The following is a 19,430-nucleotide window of genomic DNA, read 5'->3' as shown; positions in this document are numbered from 1 at the left end:
CGCTTACTCAGGAAATGCGAATTAAGTGTACTAGCCCTGTTCAGCTTTGTTAGCTTGCCAGATATTGCCTTATACACACTCGTTTTTGGATCCACAGAAAATGCCAACATAGGGACATGAATGAAAGAATTGTGGGATGAAAAGTACAAAAGGTAAGCGTAGATGCAATTCTGTTTCTTGACGATACTGACAATCATGTAAGTGGGGGTGAAGCAGGGAGCCTGTACATGCTTCCTGAATAAATGCAGTAATTTCTCCAGTGGTGTGTTCATGCAAAATTGATAAACCTTCTGCAACCAAAGACCAGAAGTCAAATTTGCACAGTATCAGGACAGACCTGAACATCAAAACATCTCTGGCAGTTTTAAAAGCAAAACCATTTTCAAGAATGGGGAAGTTGTTCGCAGGCTAAAACTGCACTGAGGTGTTGAGGAAAGGCAAAGTCTTGTACGCCAGCTGCCAAAGGATGGCAAACTGTTACGAAGGACAAGCAGGCATTTCTTGTATTAAAATAATCTCTCCATACACTTAGTTTCTGCTCTTCGCCATGTAATAGTGACAGATGTGTATTGCTGAGGTCAACTAAATCCTCCTAACCTTATTCAAAGCTCTACTTTCCACTGTTCTGTCTGGAACATTTAGTTTTTACTCAAGAAATGAATTCTTCCTAAAGGCTTTAATAAAGAAAAAAGGAGAAGGAGGAAAGGAGGAAGAGAAGAAGAAGAGAGAAAAATGATAGCCTTAGATATGTGGACTGAACAAAAGTGGCATTTTCGCTTCAGAAAATATTATGGAAAAAACTTGGCAAGCTTGTGGCATGAAAAACTCCCATAAGAAGCAGACACTGGAGGATGGGGATAAGTTTAAAATTTTACAGATGACCAGAACTGTTATTTGCTTGACAATGAAATGCTCCATTTTGTATTCCTATACTCACACCATCTTCTTTTGTTTGACATAGATGTATTTTGAGATGAAAGACTTAAGCAGACAGTGAAGCCAACTGTCACTGACCTCTGAATAACTGAGACTTGAACTTAGATCCAGTAGTTAATTTCAGACTTCGTTATTTAAAAGTCTTAAAGAAATTTGACATTTTCAGTGTGTTGCTGATTACTTTGTTGACTATCACACTTAATCAGATATGCATGTAAATTACAGTTAGTATTCCTGATGAGTTTTAGGTACATCAGATATTTCCTTGACTAATGTTTTCTGTAGAAACCTGAAAGCAGAAGAACCTATTAGTTTTTGTGATTGTGGCTCACATGAGGAATAAAATGAATTGCTTTTATGAAATCGTGATTGGAAAACAGTGCTTCCATAGGCTGCCTTCAAAGAGCATGAAGACAATCTGTAAAAATAGTAATTCTAAAAAGTCAGCATGTTGCAAGATGATACAGATCTCCTTGCATTGCTTAACCTTCAGACTTTTTAATCTCCTTCCTATTTCCATTTGATTCTTCTGAATATTCTTTTTCTCTCCTGTGCTAAAACAGCAAAAATGTAAAACCTGCTCTAAGATTAATTACAGAGAAGGTCTAATTCTAGCAGGGTCAGCAAGCTCCTAGGTGAGCTTTGCTTCTTTACCATTACTTTTATCAGGACTTGGATGTGTATCATGACATGCATTAGGATGCACCCTTTGTTCCAGGAATTCCTCTGAAAAAGTTCTGCATTTTCTTTTTATGTAGCTTCTGTAGGTGTCATATCAACATCTTTTATAGGGCGGAAATAAAACTGGTATGAAAACTTTGAAGGACTGTGTGAAAGATGTGCCTTTTGGCAATCCTAAAGAAAACCTTGATTTGAATAATTAGTTTTTCTAATGTATCACAACAGTGTTTAGAGACATTGCTAAACTAAAATACTCATTTTGGTTCTTAATACAGAGGTAAAAGCTTCATGTAAAGCTGAACTGAAGGGTATTTTCTGTGCCATAGGCATTTAAGAAAAAGCACAAACTGAGCAAAAGCACTGTAATCAGAAGATCTTTGCTCATGAATGATACAAAGAATTCAGGAAGACAGGACTAGTGCAAATCTTGAGATGTGAAGTAGTATATAGTAGGAATAAACTAGGTTGGTAGACAGACTTAGGGGATACTGAGCAAGACTGACTGTCTTACTGAGCAATTAAACCCGGGTTATCAAGGTCAATACAAAGCTAGCTGAATGAAATATAAGGACCTAAAAAACGGAGAGGCCAGGCTGAACTATATCTGACAATTCTGATAGACAGGACATGGAATACAGCTTTTGCACACCTCCTACCTCCATTTTAATTTTCTTGGTGTCGCTGATTCAGTTTAGGCCTTTTCTGCTCAGCTGCTCTTCTGGGATTTCTGGTGTTCCAGTGCACACAAAGCGGAAAATAGATCAGTGCACCTGCAGTAAGTCTGGGACATCTGGAAGGCATCTGGCTTATTTTACCATGTCTGCAAATTAACTAGATCGGTTTATGTCCCTTTTCTTTCCAAGAAAGGAAGAAAGATTTCCTGTGTAGCTGGAGAACCTCAATTCAAAGGATACGTCCCACAAAGCACTCCAGTGTAGATACCATTCACTCTTGCTTCTATGCCACAGATATCTCTGAGCCCTGAAAACCCCCTGGCTGGATAATCCCTGGACTCCCTGCCTGCGGAACACCAAGGGACAGGGAGAGGAAAAAAGAATATGGCTTGTTCATGGCATGGTATGGTCCAGTTCTTGGAAAGATATATTAATTCAATTAAAACTCAAAAACTGAAAAAGCCCTTAAAACAATAGACACAGAAGCAATCATAACAACTATGCTTGCTCAGCTAGGCTGTTCCTAAACTAACAATTTGAACTAAGGATTAAAGTTTAGTGAAAACCATTGTCCTTTTTAGACTCCCTTTCCCTTTGTGACTTTAACAAACTAAATCTCTTCAGCCAATGAAGTTAAAATATACAGGGCACGTAGCTCTTTATCTGTCACACCCTGCAAATCACATTTTCCAGCATTAAAGTACTATTTGTTTTGGCTTTTAATTACCTGACTTATCAGCATGTCATATTCCACCCCCACCCCCACCCCCCCCGCAATAATTACATTCTGAATCAGTGTGACATTCAATATTGACCTTTATTTATGGCTCTCTCAAACTGTCGAATGCTTATTTATAAACCATGAAAAGCAGAATTTGTAAGAATATTGATTCAGCGTATTAGAAAAGCGGTGACCTGGCATTCTGTAAGTAGAAGTAATCACGGGCAATTACTGAAGACTGCTTTTCACTTCTAATCTTGGGTTTAACCTTATAACTGTAATACTGAATTTGCTTCACTTTGGCCATATATCACCAGATTCCTAATAAAAAGTCTGATATTAACATAATTTAATAATATTCAGGGGAAGAATGGTTTTAATTGGTTTAAAAAGGAGACATATAGCCTATGCCATGCAGTGAGGAAAGTATTGTAACAGCTTTTTTAAATTTTGCAATAAATGATAATTAATATTTAAATGTATTAATGAAATAAGTTCTTAGTTGTTGGATCACAAATCTTTTGATGTTTATGCCACTAACAAAATCACTAATTGCTCCTAATGATGCCCCTGAGCTAAGCTTCACTTTACTCCTGGTATAAAAACTACTTTGGTTCCTGTTAGCATGAATTTGCAAGTGTGAAAAGGAAAGTCAAACTAAGAACAATTCTTATCCCAGTATATAATGGGAAGAAAGTGGTCAAATTGAGAAAAAAACCCAAACCACAAAACAGCCAAACTTAGAGAAAAGCAAAACTAGTAAATAATAACTACAACCCCGAATCTATGCAAACAGGAGTACTCTGCACTCACTCGCTGTTCCGAGTGAGCCAGGTTCAGTGCAAGAGCCAATGAAGACGTAACTGTCTGCCTGGGATTAAATTAGAGCTCTGAGCAGCAGTGGGGTCATGACAGCTGGCTAACGACTGTGCTTTTGGATAGAACTGACCAGTCATACTTCATTGTTTTTTTCTACTAAACACATATGTTCTCAGCGTGAGTTTACCCATGTTAAAACATGACATTGGCACAAGTCAGGCTAGAGAAATCATGCTCACGAAACATAAAAATTGTGTGCTTTTCCCCTCCTGATTTCGACAGCTTTTAATAAAGAGGGTATTTAAAGAAAATCTTTCCAGGGAAAATTTTCTTTGGGTGGAATGCTATCCTGATGGGGTAACACCCTGTTAGGGAAACAGTACTGCCTGTACAACTAGTACTTTTTTTTTTTTTTTTCAAAATCACATCCCGTTAGGAATTTACACTATTTTTTGAAATACCCTTAGTTTCAGTCTCAATCTTTTTTTGGGAATGAGTTCTATTTTCCACATGCTGTGTTTGGTTCAGAACTCTTCCTTGTTTCATGAAAAAAATTCTCCAGTGCAACAAGCTTTATAACTGTTGTCATTCAGTTACAAATACATTTGGGAAAAGTATTTCAGGAATCTTAAGCTCCTGGAAAGTCATAAAGACCCTCCCCTTTTAAAATTTTAATTGCTTTATCCTCCCCATTTTTTTTCTGCTTGCGTTTTCCACCACTCCGTGACAGTTCAAAGTGACTATTATGATCGCTGGGAATGTTTAGTTTAGAGTCAGAGAGAATAACTTAGCATTATTTACTTCTAAAGTATCCAAAGCTCAGACATACTAAAGGATGAACATGAAAAATATGCATACGTCTTTTCTATCATTATTGGAAATCATAGCTGGCAGCAACTTCAGAAATATTTTCAGTAGTTTCTTCATTTTAACATTAAATACTAAATTATAGCTGGTCAGGAAGGTTTTTGGTTTTTTTGTTTGTTGGTTTGGTTTTTGGTGTTTTGGGGTTTTTTTTCTCCAGGAAAAGGTTGAGAAAAACAAAATACATTTAAAAACATTGACACTTGAATATGCTGTGTTTTTATGGGGGAAGAGAAAAGCACATTTTTTTTTCCCACCAAACGGCAACAAAGTAGAAAAGCCTATTCTACTAGTCTTTAGGATCTGACAAATTAGTAGAAAACCAGATGATAGAAAATCTGAGCCTGTAGCTCAGAAAGTTCACAAACATCTACTAGCTATAGCTTAAGAAAGTATACTAGGTGAGAAACTCTGCTCCTGTACTGACCTTTAAACTACTGGGCATTGAGGTAAACCAACTGAACAGACCTTTGTTGTGTCCAAAATGGCAGTTCTTGTGTTATATATTGAATACTATATATTAAAGCTGCATCAGGGGAAGTTCAGACTGGACATTAGGAAAAGGTTCTTCACAGAGAGGGTGGCTGGTCACTGGAACAGGCTCCCCAGGGAAGCTGTCACGGCACCAAGCCTGTCAGAGTTCAAGGGGTGTCTGGACGATGCTTTTAGTCAGATGGTTTAGTTTTAGGTAGTTGCAAGAAGCTGGGAGTTGGACTCCGTTATCCTTATGGGTCCCTTCCAACTTGAGATATTCTAGGATTCTCTGATTCTTCTATATTAATGAATAAATAGTTTTCATTTTTTCACTTTAAGAAATACTGTAATTACATTTTACTCAAATGGATACACAGCTTTACAAAGCATATATAAAATTGAGCGAGCTGAGGTCTACACAAGCCAGTGAAATACACTGCACTGAGTGGAGATTTAACAAGTCCTTAGCAAATATAGACTGAAAAAATTTTAATCATTAGTATGAAAAATAAAAAGGTTTTAAAATCTCTGGAATTTAAAAAGGGCAATTGGACTTTGAGATTATGAAAACACTTTTCAACTAAAACTGCACAACTTCAGACAGATGGAATTAACCATGTCTGCGTATGACTGAAATACAATGTTGGAAAAAATTACCAAAAAAAGAGACATGTCCTAACTGCCCTCCCTCTCCATTTATCTAAATGGGATTTATCTAAATTATAATCTCACTGACATAAGCAAATAGTAAAATACTAATGTGAGAAGAAAATGTTTGAGATGTGTTGCCTATTTTCAGTGTGCTTCACTGCATACTTCATTGGAAAAAGAGAGGAGTATGGCTCTGTTGCAAAGAATATACTGACTACATTGTTTTCAGTCAGTACCAACATCACACCCTTTCTGAAGAGAAATACTCAAAAAGGATGTATCCCTGACATTGGATCGGGAAGAAATCCTTATGAGTGTGTGACCCACCAAATCCTACAGAAATGGGCCAGAAGAATCTGAGTAAGTAAATTAAAGGCCCAAGGGAGATGTCGTTACCAACTTTCTCATTAATAAATCTCTTTCTCATGGTGTTTAAGATGTAGGCTCAACTTTTTTCTATGAGAGTGGCCATTGACAGTGGCAATTCAGGGAGATAATGGCTCCACAAATAGAGAGAAAATATCTTTTTAGCATGTGATGTTGCAACTAGGAGATCCCACCCTGTTCACAGCCTGGGCAGACAATGGACAAAGATTTCTGTAAAAGAACTGCAACAGTTCTTCTTCAAATTTTCCCTTTTTATCATTTCTCTTGTCTTACCCAGGTGCGGCATTCTTATCACAGAATCCCTCAGTATTATAGTACAATGAAAATGAAATCCATGCTGAGCCTGGATAACTTCCAAAACAGCAACGAAAAATATTTACCTGCCTATTTTTTTTGTTTGTTTGCAAAGTTATGCGCTAGCTCTAAGGAATGGCTGCAGTCTTTTAAAATGATATTTAAAGAAAAGGATTTGTAATTTTCTGCAGTAGATAGACCAGCATAAAAATCCACAGTTATGATATGATCACAAATTCTTGGATCTCAGCGTAATCGGAGCCTTTCTGTAGGATATTTATTAATCTTGAACACTTGGTTCACTTGGGGTTCTTCGCATCTGCCTCACCAGGCTGCATATGACATGAAGCCCCTAAAACCAGCAAATGTTTACCATTTGCTGTGGGTATGAATGTAGCCACTGGGATTTTAATACCAAAGACAGCCTTGCAATCAAAGCAAATTCTACATTTAAGTGTCCATTTCATTAATGTTTTAATAGGATGACAGGATAATTCGAGTTGAAAGGGCACTCAGGAGATCTCCAGCCCAACTTCCTTCTCAAAGAAGAGTCAGCTCTGAAATCAGACTAGCATGACCTAGTCACCTCAAAGGGCTTTGTACAGTCCAAAGCTCCATGGATGAAGCCTGGGCAGGCTCTCTGAGCAACTGATCCACTGCTTGAACATCCTCATGGTGCAGTTCCCTCTTATATCCAGTCAGAACTGGCCCTTGTTTCAACTCATGCCCATCATATCCCACCATGCCCCACTGTGAAGAGCTTTTCTGCATCTTCTTGATGACTTCCCTACAGGCACTAGGAGCTGCTGCTAGGTGCCCCTGAAATTGCCTCTTCTCCAGGCTGAACAAGCCCCAGTCCCACAGCCTTTCCTCACAGGGCAGGTAGTCAGACCAGTCTTGACCATGCTGGTGGCCTCCACTGAACCTGTTTGTCAACGTCTTTCTTCTATGAGCCAAACTGAATGCAGTATTCTAGATGTAGTCTAATAGAGTATCACTATGTACATATAAAGTGAAGAACCTGTACTGTATCTTGCACCAACCACCAAGCACTTTTAAAGATTTTAAAGTGTTGCTTTCATGTTACAAGAAAAAACAGAAGCATTATTAACCTGTTGTTACCATCAAGCGACACTACAAAAAGGCTCACTTTATGATTACAGAGCTAATAGTTCTCATTATAGGATCATTTAGCTATCTTGTGATAAGCCCTGTTCTTGCAAGGGCTTATGTGCCCAAAACCCAGCAGGCGACATGAAAACATTTCCTGGGTATACAAGAGGGGAGACACCGGCACATTCTGTACTGTCATGTACGTACACAGGGAAAGTGACATCTCAGAAGACAATTCATAACTTAATCTCTTCAGGATTCACAAGTTACACATCTATTACACAAATTGCATAGCTTACTCCCTACAGTCTGAACCAGTCGATGCAGCAAGACCTAATGGCTACTGACAACGGTGACATCAGAGCTCAGCGCTTTCACTTAAAACCTGACACACTTAAAACCAGATTTCAGATGAAATCTGGGGCCGCAGGTAAATGCATTCTGCACACTCAGAGGCTAAAGAGACATATCTGTCCCCAGCTAGACTAGGTGGGCTGGGTTTTCATGCTGATGCCCTGCCACTGTTCAGAAAGTCCTACAAGAATTGACAGTGCCAGAAAAGAAAGGAAGGCAACCTTGTAGCTCAGGAGGGCACCTGGAAGGAGGAGACCTCAGTTCTAGCTGGGCAACCAGGATCATGTATTTTATTCACCAACTTTTAAGTGCAACATAACCATCTTCTCCCATGCAGTCTCCTAGACATAAAATCAGGCTCTCACTTGCTGACTACCTCTCCAGCTTCATGGCTTCTGAATTTGTAATTGCAAAATATCCTATCATAGAGGATAAGAAAAGTTTAGAAGACTCATTTTGTTGAGCTCTTGTACTGCAGTCTACTGTACAATATATCGGCTCTACCTCACCTTCTAGCTGTGATTTATATGAAGCAAGAGAACCAGTCCTCTTGAAGAAGAGGAATGGCTTGTAAATGCAGGAAAGTATTGCAAGGGGCAAGCATCAAAATCATGCACGCAGTTATTGTCCAGAAGTGAGTACCTGGGCATTTCATAGCAGATCTCACTAGAGCACATCAGAATTCAGAATATAGTTAAGGTCCAAATACAGTACAGACTAGGACTGTGAAACAGCCAGACCACAGAACGAGTACCTAGTTGGAACAGCAATTCAGAAAAATATACCTGAGTTTGAAACACTGTGTAAGAGAAAGTCATTCAGGCACATTTCTGGTACCCAGATAGGTTATTTTTGTCTGTGGTGTTTTTTTCTTTTCCTTACATAGTTTTAATTATGTGAAGCCCTCAAGGATTATAACCGTCCTAAATATTTGCATAGATAAATAATTAAAACTAAAATAAATGTGAGTCAAACCATCCTTTGGGAAAGCTCAAGCTCCAGAGGTGTCACTATTTGTCTATTTTCTCATCAAAAACATGAGTAGACATTTCTAACAAAATCCATCACCCAGTTGCATGATGAATGAATGCCGTGAGGGCTGTACTGCCCTAATGAACAGCAGCACAAATTTGCTTGAAACACTTAAATTCTCATCATAATCGTAATCTTTTATATACATAGCCAGTTTTGAACTACTAATGACAATCACTACAATGCTATAACATTGATGTATGTTGGTATTTCATTGTGTCCTAAGCACAGAGAAATGCTTTCCAGTCAGTATTGCCTTAAAATCTCCAGAAGGAATTTAAAACAACTGTTGTCCCTACTTATAAAATTAGGATGGGTATATCAGTAGACATAAAAAACCAACCAACCAACCAATCCCCCCGTATTAAAAAAAAGTGAATAATCAGATTTCAGTTGTCTAGAAATTTGAAATACATTCAGGCTTAAAACCCCCTGATTTTAGATTACCTTGGATACTCTGTTTGCAACCTCTCTGCCTACTGTCAGCCCCTGAACAAAGGTCCGTGCAGCAATGAACGCTCTAGTCACTTGCACCTTCAGCTTCCTGGGTACATCTCCAAACGGCTTCAGCTGGTCTGTGTACTTGCTTACACACTCCAAGTAGTCCTCAGTGAAATGGTACTGGGGGTTTATAAGCTGGAACATCCGTTCCAGCAGCCGAGCCCAGAAATCATTCAGCATCTCCTCCAAGTTCACATTGCCTCCTGTGTAATACCGCTTTAGTTCTGTGAAGAGGTCCTGGAACACCTCCGAGTTCTGCATGTACAGCATGCCATACGTCCGGACAAACATGTCGTTTAAGGATCTTTCTGCGTTCTCCAGAAGTTCTCGGAAAAATTCTGCAGGGAAAACAAGCAGGTGTTAACTGGATGTATTAGTAAGGCATCAAGGGTTTTCTGATTCCATTCCTGTGTTAGCATTACTAAAGGTTGTCCCAATATGTTGTTACAGCGGTGCTTTACTACTGAAATTTATCTATTTGGATAGGAAGTCCCTTTACTCAGAGGTAAGAAAAACAGAATATAACCTGCATTCCCCAACAAGGTAGAAAGATGTAGAACCTGTAAGACAGAACATGAAAAACCAATTTAAAAGAACTTCAGTGAGGGTAGTTCCATTTCTTCTTCATGTACTATTTGAACATAGGAATCACCGTCCCTTGCAATATCCTCCATAGCCAGTATATTAAATCTTCTATGCTAAATGTAAAGTCATTAATATGATGACTTAACTGAAAATGTAACAATTTTAGAATAGCTAGATGATTATAAGTTCCACTTGACTGAAGTTCTTACAATGTAGGACACCACGGAAATAAATCTGAAAACGTATTTGCAAATATTCTTGAAGAGACCTTGAAAGAGACCTGAATGGAAATGAGCAGAATCCCTCTTAAAAGTATTATTGTCTAGGTAATGCTAAGAAAATGGTAGAATTTTCAGAAATTTGCTACTCTACTGAAGAACAGTTCTAGAACCCTCCACTAGTCATGTCACAGCCAGACTACTAATTCCAGTTTGTGCTAGTTGTTGCTTTTAGAATAGCAGACCTTACATTTTTTGGAAAGGATTTCTGACTTTACTCCTTCTGTGCCTTTTATCTAGTCAGGCCCAAACCATAACATATTTCTAAATTTTGGCTTGTGTATTTTATTCTTACTGGAAACCAAACACATGGGATACACTGGAAATATGCAATCGACTCTCCTGTTAAGATCCTTTAACTGCCACGTGATGCTTATGTTTTCCCAAGAAATTCACTGAGTATGTACAATAGTTCTTTAAACACATCTGACAAAAGCAGGCATAGCTTCTCCTGGTTTTTACCTTCCTACAGGGACCACTTGTCACCCTTCTTAAACTTCCTTTGGAAAAGAGTCCAATGACTGCTGTGGCTGTACATGGGGCATGGCACACAGTAAGGCAGAGATGGCAATGCCTTTGGCAAAACACGTATATTTGATGTGATTAAATGATTTGCACTGATGCAGGAGTCATCACGCAGCCAACTCTAAAATACCAGACTCTAAGTATGCGGTCATTGCCCATAGACACATCTGCGTGTGCTAACTGCAGGGACGTGCCGACTCCTTACAGTCTTGGCTAATGCTATAATGTGAATATTCTTTTAACAGAGGGCCCTGCTGTGGCTACAGTGACTCATAAAAATGCAGAACCACTGCAATGCTAAAGACAGGATGGCAATTAAGACTATGTAAGAAAAAATATACACTCAATTTGAGGATTTTCAACTGTGGACAGCTGAAAGGAGAATCCACCAAACACTGTGGACCAGTCTACAAGGACTCGGTAAGAAAAGACCCTCTCCTTTTTGGCAGAAATTGTGCAGAGCTGCTGTCTTTGATCTCCCAGATAACTGCAAAGGGGTTGTCATGAAAAGGTATACACAGAACACTGAGAACATACGCACTACATCAAAGCACTTATTAAAGGGAAAATATACTCTAATAAATGTATCAATGTCTAAACTGTCATTAAAACCACAGCTCTTCATGTGGAATAAATTCCATCTGGAAAAGAGTATGATTTTGCCAAGTATTTTATGTAGGGAAAAGCAAAAACAACCTCCACAATACCCGCAACCAAGAAGAAATAGAATAACTTGAGGTCCACAACACACAGTCTTCACTGTTGTTTTTCTGAATTATCCACTAATTCTGACAAAGCTGTTTTAAAGACGAGCAAAAGAAAGCTGACTTTCACCCCTAGCTGTGACCTGGTGGTATCCTTGATGTCTGAATCATCCTGATTACTTTTTTATACATTCAGCATTTCTTCTTCTAAGAAATAATGTATAGTGGCTGTTGAATACATCTAGCTCTCTAATCACACAATCTGGAAGGCAAAAAGATGGCAGAGAACTTGGAGCTCAAATTAGAATTTGTTTTAAGGCTGAGGCCAGGCTTTCAGACCAGTGCAATTGAATGACAATGGGGAAAGACTATCACGAAAGCAGTGAATCCAGGTCCGTCGACTTCTCTGCCATAAGGCTCTGTATGCTGGGGGGCTGCTGTAAGCAATTCACATGCTGGCTCCTCCCAGTCCATAGCTATACTGGGAATCCACTATTCATCTTAAAAAATCATGCCATTGCATATGTCAGTCACAGCAAAGCATAACCAAGTTTGCTGACAGCTCCTCTTGTCTGAGATTGCTAGCCTATTACTTCTTTGTGAGGGGGCATTGTGCAGCAGTCTCACAGTCAGTTTTTTGGAAGCCAACCAAACTTTTCAGGGAGGGGTAGTCAGAGACGCTGTGCTTGTACAGCATCTAGCACAATGTGGTCCGTGCTGGGTCACAATATTTATTTATACTGTGGTATAAACATTGCCAGTAACTCCAGAAACTTAAATTTCATGCTAGTCCAAATGCGACACCATACATATGCATGCTGTTGGAAAGCTAATGTCCTCTAAATAGCAGTCCATTTGTTTAATTTTTAGTCTTCTCATAGGTCTCTAGTCTTTGAGAGCTATTGCTTAGAGTAAGTTATGCCATTAAAAAGTTAGACCGTTAGTCTTCTGTAAACTTTGAAAGAAAAGACAGTTAAAGAAAGTTATCTGCATCAGTAACCCTATGCAGGATCAAGATAACAAAGCAGCAACAACTACAAAATTGGATACCTTTGTAGTTCCAGAGAGAAAGAGATCTCCGCTGTTGTACTAATTAGAAAAATTCTCAATCAACTCCCGTCCAGCAAAATGAATGCCGCTGTGAAGGCTCACTTGCTTTTTTTTAGTCCACAGATCTTCCATATATCAAGAAGGTAGGCTACTTTGCATGCTTATGTACAGAAACTGTGTTCTGGCATAACTGGGCACTTGTCCAGTTACATCAAGAGGAACTGTACTTGCTTCCGCAAAGGTTGAATCTTTCCATGGTCTTCACAGTAATGTAAAGATTTTATGTTCATTGCAATGATGATATTTCTCCAACTTGCAGGTAGCTTTTGAAAAATAATGCAATATTTCAGCTCAAAGTGAAAGAACGAAGATGAGACAGACATTAGTCATGTTGCTTAATGTGCTTCTGGAAGGCACTCAAGTAGTAGGGTGGGAGAGGAGAATCTATATAAGACAGAACTGTGCAGTGTTTTAAAATATATATCTTGTGAATCTTTTTGCTGCCAAAATAGGCTGTCATGGGCAGTGTTAATGCTGGAAATAATTTTTCCTAATTTTAAGTGGTGATTCATTTACATGACAGAATATGTCCTGGGTATGTCTTATGTTGCAAGCACATTTTTATACAGCTTTCATTTATTAGCCAGCCAGTCTCAGGAAGCCCGTTCAGTTCTGCTTATGAGGTAGTTGAAAAGGACAAGGTCTAAGGCATACTGAGCTTCTGAAAAGTGGGAAAGACGATTGCTATTTCAAACCATCACATGCTCTAAGGCTTAAATGGTGGCTTTCCAGTCACTGGATAACACTTAAGCTAGTTTTAACATTATTTGTAAATTTAGGATGCAAGATAGATAATTACAGTCTCTGCAAATGAAGTCTGAACTGTTATTAAATATTTTGTCTATGATAAGACAACACAGTTACAAAGTGAAAGGACACAATACGTTGCTACAGTCTCTCACTGAATGGTAAGTACCGCTCTCATTAAAAAATAGGGTCTTGTTAGCTCTCACACTACTGTGTCAACTGAGAGCTGACTTTCTCAGTCTCTTTTAACACAGGTAATCTAGTGTCATAATGCATTCTACCTAGGAGATAGCCTAATTCCAAAGTGATGACTAGATGTCACCATAAGTCACCATAAGGATCAGGACTGGGGATAATGCAGCACGACATGGTGTAGTAACTGCCTTCAACAAAATATAAGCAAAACCATCTAGAGACAATTATTAGATAAACAATGTTGTATTATGTTGGAGCTGATGTTCTGTGATCATTCCCAGCCTGATAAATTCCCTTGTACTTTGTTTTCTATCTGTAATTTAAGCAAAACCAACATCTGACTGTAGGACAAGATGCAAAGCTAGAAACAGTTCGTTGCCCAATGCTCAACCCCCAAAAAAGATATGCATGAGCTTTAAGCCCAAAAAATCCAAAAGGAAATTTCATTTAATTAGCATTAATTACCACATATATTCTGCTTAGATTTCCTTTTTAGGAGAACTTGAGATCAGAACGCTGTACTGTTGTGCATTTGATACACTGGGCCTGCAGTCTCACTGCTACCCAAGAAAAAACAGCACAGCTGCACAGAGCTCTTCAGATGTTCTGAACAGGGATATACGTCTGATTTTACATCAGCTTTTATGGAAAATATTGTTCAGGGTGGCATACTGATTTCATCCATCAATGACTCATACCACCCAAAACATACAGGCACTTCCCCATTATAGTCTTGCTCTTCTGCTTGTGGGCATTGATTTTCAAAGAGCTTTGAGGATTTAGTCATACAAATTATAGTGACTGACCATTTACTGGGAAGCTGTGCATCCATCTACACCCTACGTGGCCTTTAGGTACCTAACTTCATTTTGCATCTTTGAATTTCCCAGTCCTGATGAGGCTGATGGTAAGGATATTAGAACTCATGTAAGCTGACCACCTTTTTGGACAGAAAGGTTCTTTGAGGGTTGTTTAGGTACAGATATTACATTCATGACGTACAACAATGACAGTCTTTTTTTTTTTTTTTCACTGCCTATTTCTGTCTTTGTTCATGAAGTCATTAAGGAAAAAAATGTTTTGGTGAACTCTTCATCTTTTCACAGGATTCTTGCAAAGGTGGGTTTTCGGTTTTGGTTTGGTTTGGTTTTTTGTTTTTTTTTTTAAGATATTCTACAATGGTATAATCAATGAGAGCTGTGATTTATCTCAAGGAAATTCAAGTGAAATTAACCTCTGTAGTTTCTACGCCTTTTCATTTTCCAACTAATTTTTTAAGTTTTTAGAGACTTTCTCCTAACAATAACCAACCTTACAAAACAAAAAGAACTCAATTTAACTTCCTGATTGAGGAAAAATTGCTGTAAGGAGAATACTTACAGCAGATTTTTTTTTCCCTGTTTTTGACATTACATTTGTATTTATATTCAATCATATGCATAAGGCTACTAGTGCATTGGTATTACTTTTTAGTAAGCCTGAATAACTAATCTTAATCCCTTACAGCTTTGACCTTTAGAAACACTCAACGGTCACAACTGGGAAATGAATTTCAGCTCCCATTAGGAGCAACAAAAGCTGCAGTGTGATGGTCTGTTGAAAATCGCTCTCCTTTTTTAACACATGTTGAATATATACACACTGCATTTAAAGCTAAGAAATACAAGTCAGATAATTAAATGTGTCCTGTAATTACAAATTTCAGAATAGGTAATTTATATCCTCTACTTAGGTCTTGGGTAAAATCACCTATGGGTAAAATGATTTAGCTGTTAATGGACACTGATACCTTTCTAGAATGTCCTATACCTGCAAGTATCATGATGTTATGAAATCTTTTGGATGCTACTAAATTTTTCAGAAGCCAGTGCAGTCTCAAAAGTTGTCACTAAAGATGAGGGTCTTTCTCCCCTCTTTAATCTCTCAGTTTCTCAGACTACTGCAAGACTTGATAATAGAAGATAATTCACTGCAATGTTTTTCCTTGCTTCCTGTCCAGAGCGCATGACTTCTTTCCCCTTATGGGTCAGGCTGTTGCAAGGAAGGAAGGAGACCCAGGGGAAGGGGAGACCACTGATGCTCCTTCCTTAACCACTCCCCACTGTGGAGCACAGAGACAATGCAAACAGCACTGACCTGCGCTAAAACAAGGGACATGAGGATGGGGAAGAAACACAGGCACATTATCATGGACTGGGTTGGACAGGTTAAATCAGGCACAGACAAATGGGGAAAAAAAAAAAGCTAGACTGATATTTATACATCAAATGCCATTATCATGATGGAAACCTAATCTGACAAAGAATTTGAGGCATTATTTAATGCTGATGTACAAAGAAGTTATTGTACAAATGAACATTGAGTTGAAGGATCTGTCATCTACTCAGAGCTCATTACATGCAGCGATAAAGGTCTAAAAGACTTTATTCTGCAACACAGAAAGCAATGAGAACATTACCAACAACTTCAGGGGATGCAGGTGCAACCTTTAAATGCTAAATTTACTGGTGTTTCACTGTAAAAGGTCACTTACTAACACTTGAGTATGTCTAAAAGGGAGACATGATCCTGCCATTGTTTCTATACAGACAATCCTGCAACGCGGTGAAACACATCCCTCTCACATTGAGAACTATTAAATTAGTCATTAACACCTACTTTTTGAGATCTTTACTGCTCTCTAGAATCGCAATTCTTATTCTGTTGCGTCTGGTACTTTTTACTGATGACATACCCTTGATTATAAATATGAAACCCAAAATTCCAAAGATGCCCTCAAAGAATTCACTGAACTTCTAGTAATAACCAAGAAAAAAAGTACTAGGAATAAAACCAAAGCAACGAGATAGCTTTACACATAATTTATATATACACTAATAACTGTCCCTGAAGGTTCTACTTTCATTATCAAGTGGAAAATGCCCAAGTGAGGTACTCATAAAATGTAAGCAAAATGTTACGTGGCATCAGAAGGTGACATTCTAGAATATTTATGAATGGACATTTAAACGCTTACAGCATTAGTACTGTCATGAATATCCATGACCAAAGAGAGACATGCAGCAGTTCATGGATATCTGTGAATTTCAGAATGATGAATTTTACATCATATGTTCATAAAAATGCATAACGTCTCATGAAAAATTCATAAGTCACCACAGTTTCTTCTGAAAAACATTTAAAGCTTTCATGAAAATGATATTAACAATATATAAACTATGGGGCTCAGTGCAACAATTGTTTTAAAATACAGAGACTGTTCTGTTTTTCCCTATGCACCACTAGAGGCTACTAAATATTCAGTTCAATAGTTAAGGAGATTTACCATCTAACATTTTGTATGAAAATTCTTTGCCATGCCTATAATCTACAACAGTCTTTTAAATGTATTAAAAGTTTGTTGTCTGTTGACACAGGGAAGTGTAAGATAGACCAGAAGGCATAGGGGAAAATTACCAACACATTGCCTTGCTACAAGACAGATAAAACTGATTTAAGCCAGAATAATTTATATATTCTGCCTGAAGATTAAAAAAAAAGGCTGGCATTTTTTGGACAAGCAGGTCCCATAACAGCGGCAGTATTTGCTATCATTAGATGCAGTCCTGTGGTGTACAGAGGTCAGGTGTTGTGCTGGGAAGGAATGTGGCACTGAAGTCACTGCACACCTTCATGCCTATTCTCAGAGTAGACAGCCTGAATTCACTAAGGGAAGGATTCATGTGTCTGGAAGGAGGCTCTGCCTGGCCGGAGGAAAACACTGAAAACTTCACTGACTTTTATATACAATGTGGTGATTAACCACAACCTGACAGCAGCAACACTTTGGAACTGGGCTTCAGAGGCAGAAATCTCAACCTGGATTTAGGTACATATGGGACTGAGGAGGGCTGCGTCTTCTCTTTTAGAACAGTATCTTTTTGTTGTTGTTGCTTCTTCCTCCTATTTTAAACAAAACGGACTACTGTGAAGAGCTGTCATTGAGAAGTGTGAAAAGCAGTTCTTGGGCTCTATTCAGCTTCAAGAAGGGGGTGTTTTCTGAAGCATCTACTGGATCACATCCATTCGGCAAAGTACCCAGTAGGAAGTGCAGTTCCTGAATCCCACTGTGGAATGACAGGTATCAAGCAGCTCAGACTGGATGCATCACAGTATGTTTAAAATTAGAACTGCAGCTACTTTCATGTCACACTTGCAAGTGCAGAGAGCTAAGAAATATTTGCACAGCTGTATGTATATAATGTAACTGCTGTAAATCCACTGCAGTTCTCCTTTCCATCTCATTTCACCTTTCTTTCTCTGAAACAAGATCATTGTAGTATTTATAAAGACATCAGTATATTGCATCAAAAAAGCTCTAAGATGTGAGACTTGAGACAGATAATACTGCAATAGCTGAAAAGACTTCATTTGAAATAACCAGCAGAAGCCTGATGTAAGAACAGTTTGAAGTTTGACTTCCTATTGAAATTATTATATACATAAAATCAATTTTGCATATAAGTCTGCACTTAAGAGGTAATGGAGTCATGTTGATGGTTTTTCCAGACACCTCTGAATGCAGCTAATAACTTCTGTTATGGTTTAACATCACTAACAAAAAAGATAAAACCACCTCCAAGATCATTTACTTATTTTTAAGTTTATCCAATTTTCGTACATCCACACTCAGAGGAACCCCATGCACCGTTAAGGCCAAGCAGTATTAAATCCAGGCTGGTTTCCCTGTTGTTTCTTGGCTATTTGGATGCTGTGTGCATGCAATACTATTTGTAATAATATACAGGTATGATCGAATTTCTTGCTTGTAGATTAAGCTACACGGTCAAACTTCACTGACGCGGCAAACTTTCTTTTTTTTTTTTTGTGACATCAAGCTAGGTTAACTTCAATGTCAGGAAGTCAACTTAAATGTTCTTAGTTTGTTAGAGGGATGAAATCTTTTTTCTAAAGTAATAGTAGGAAAGTTAAGGAGCAACAGTCGTCCTAGAGATCAGATTTGGGCAATCAGTGACTTAAAACAAGGCAATACATAAAATCATAGATTAAGGATAAGGTTAAGGATTAAGGTTAAGGATAATACATTTGGCTTCAAAGAAGCTACAAATGTAGGAAAAGATCTATTACTTTTGAAGAAAACATTCTTTCAGATCCTGGATCTGCATTCATGCACTGGTAGAAGGACCTTGGGTCCCCTACAGGCTTTTGTGAAGTCAATAAATTTTCCTACCTGGATGTTTCAAAGATCAGGGATTAAAAAACAAAGTTTGTATTTGAATAGCTTTAAAGTCAACATAAATCTTCATCTGCAGACACCAGTTCACTGGATCAAGATGCTGCATGGGTGATTTTTATTTGACCTATCTTCTCAACAGAAACCTTTTTTTCTCCTGTAAGTGTGTCTGCTGGGAAAGTTTTCTAGTCAGAAGGAAACTTAGATATAAGATACGGTACAATGAATTGAAAAGCTATTTTTGTAAGATTGGTATATATTTAGGGCTACATTAGATTTCAAACAGTATAATCTACTTTTTGTTTGATTGAACTACACAGGAATGGCCTTAAAACTCTTAGGACAAGTTTATTTGGGGTGTTGTTTGTTCTCATTTATTAGCTGCTGTACAGCATATGATGTTTCCACCTAAACGGATATGCCATGTAGTGATACCAAAGTTTTGTGCTTCTATGGTGGTCTGCTGATCAGTTGCTGAATCTACTGAATATATTGACAGGAATATTTCAATGAACACACAAGCTGTTGACTCTCTAAGCAAACAAACAAGAG

General features: G+C 38.2%; 1 protein-coding gene across 1 annotated transcript in view; it reads right to left on the bottom strand.

Moving 5' to 3' along the window:
* Positions 1 to 19,430, bottom strand: part of GPC6 (glypican 6) — a 777,195-nt gene that overhangs the window by 341,384 nt on the left and 416,381 nt on the right. The window contains exon 3 of the mRNA XM_075089625.1: positions 9,448 to 9,839. Coding sequence (XP_074945726.1) covers positions 9,448 to 9,839 — 392 coding nt within the window. The remainder of the gene's footprint in view (positions 1 to 9,447; positions 9,840 to 19,430) is intronic.

Source organism: Phalacrocorax aristotelis, chromosome 1, assembly GCF_949628215.1.
Source record: "Phalacrocorax aristotelis chromosome 1, bGulAri2.1, whole genome shotgun sequence".
NCBI classification, from domain to species: Eukaryota; Metazoa; Chordata; class Aves; order Suliformes; family Phalacrocoracidae; genus Phalacrocorax; species Phalacrocorax aristotelis.
The sequence above is the reverse complement of the archived record's forward strand: the minus strand, read 5'-3'. Positions and strand labels throughout refer to the sequence as shown.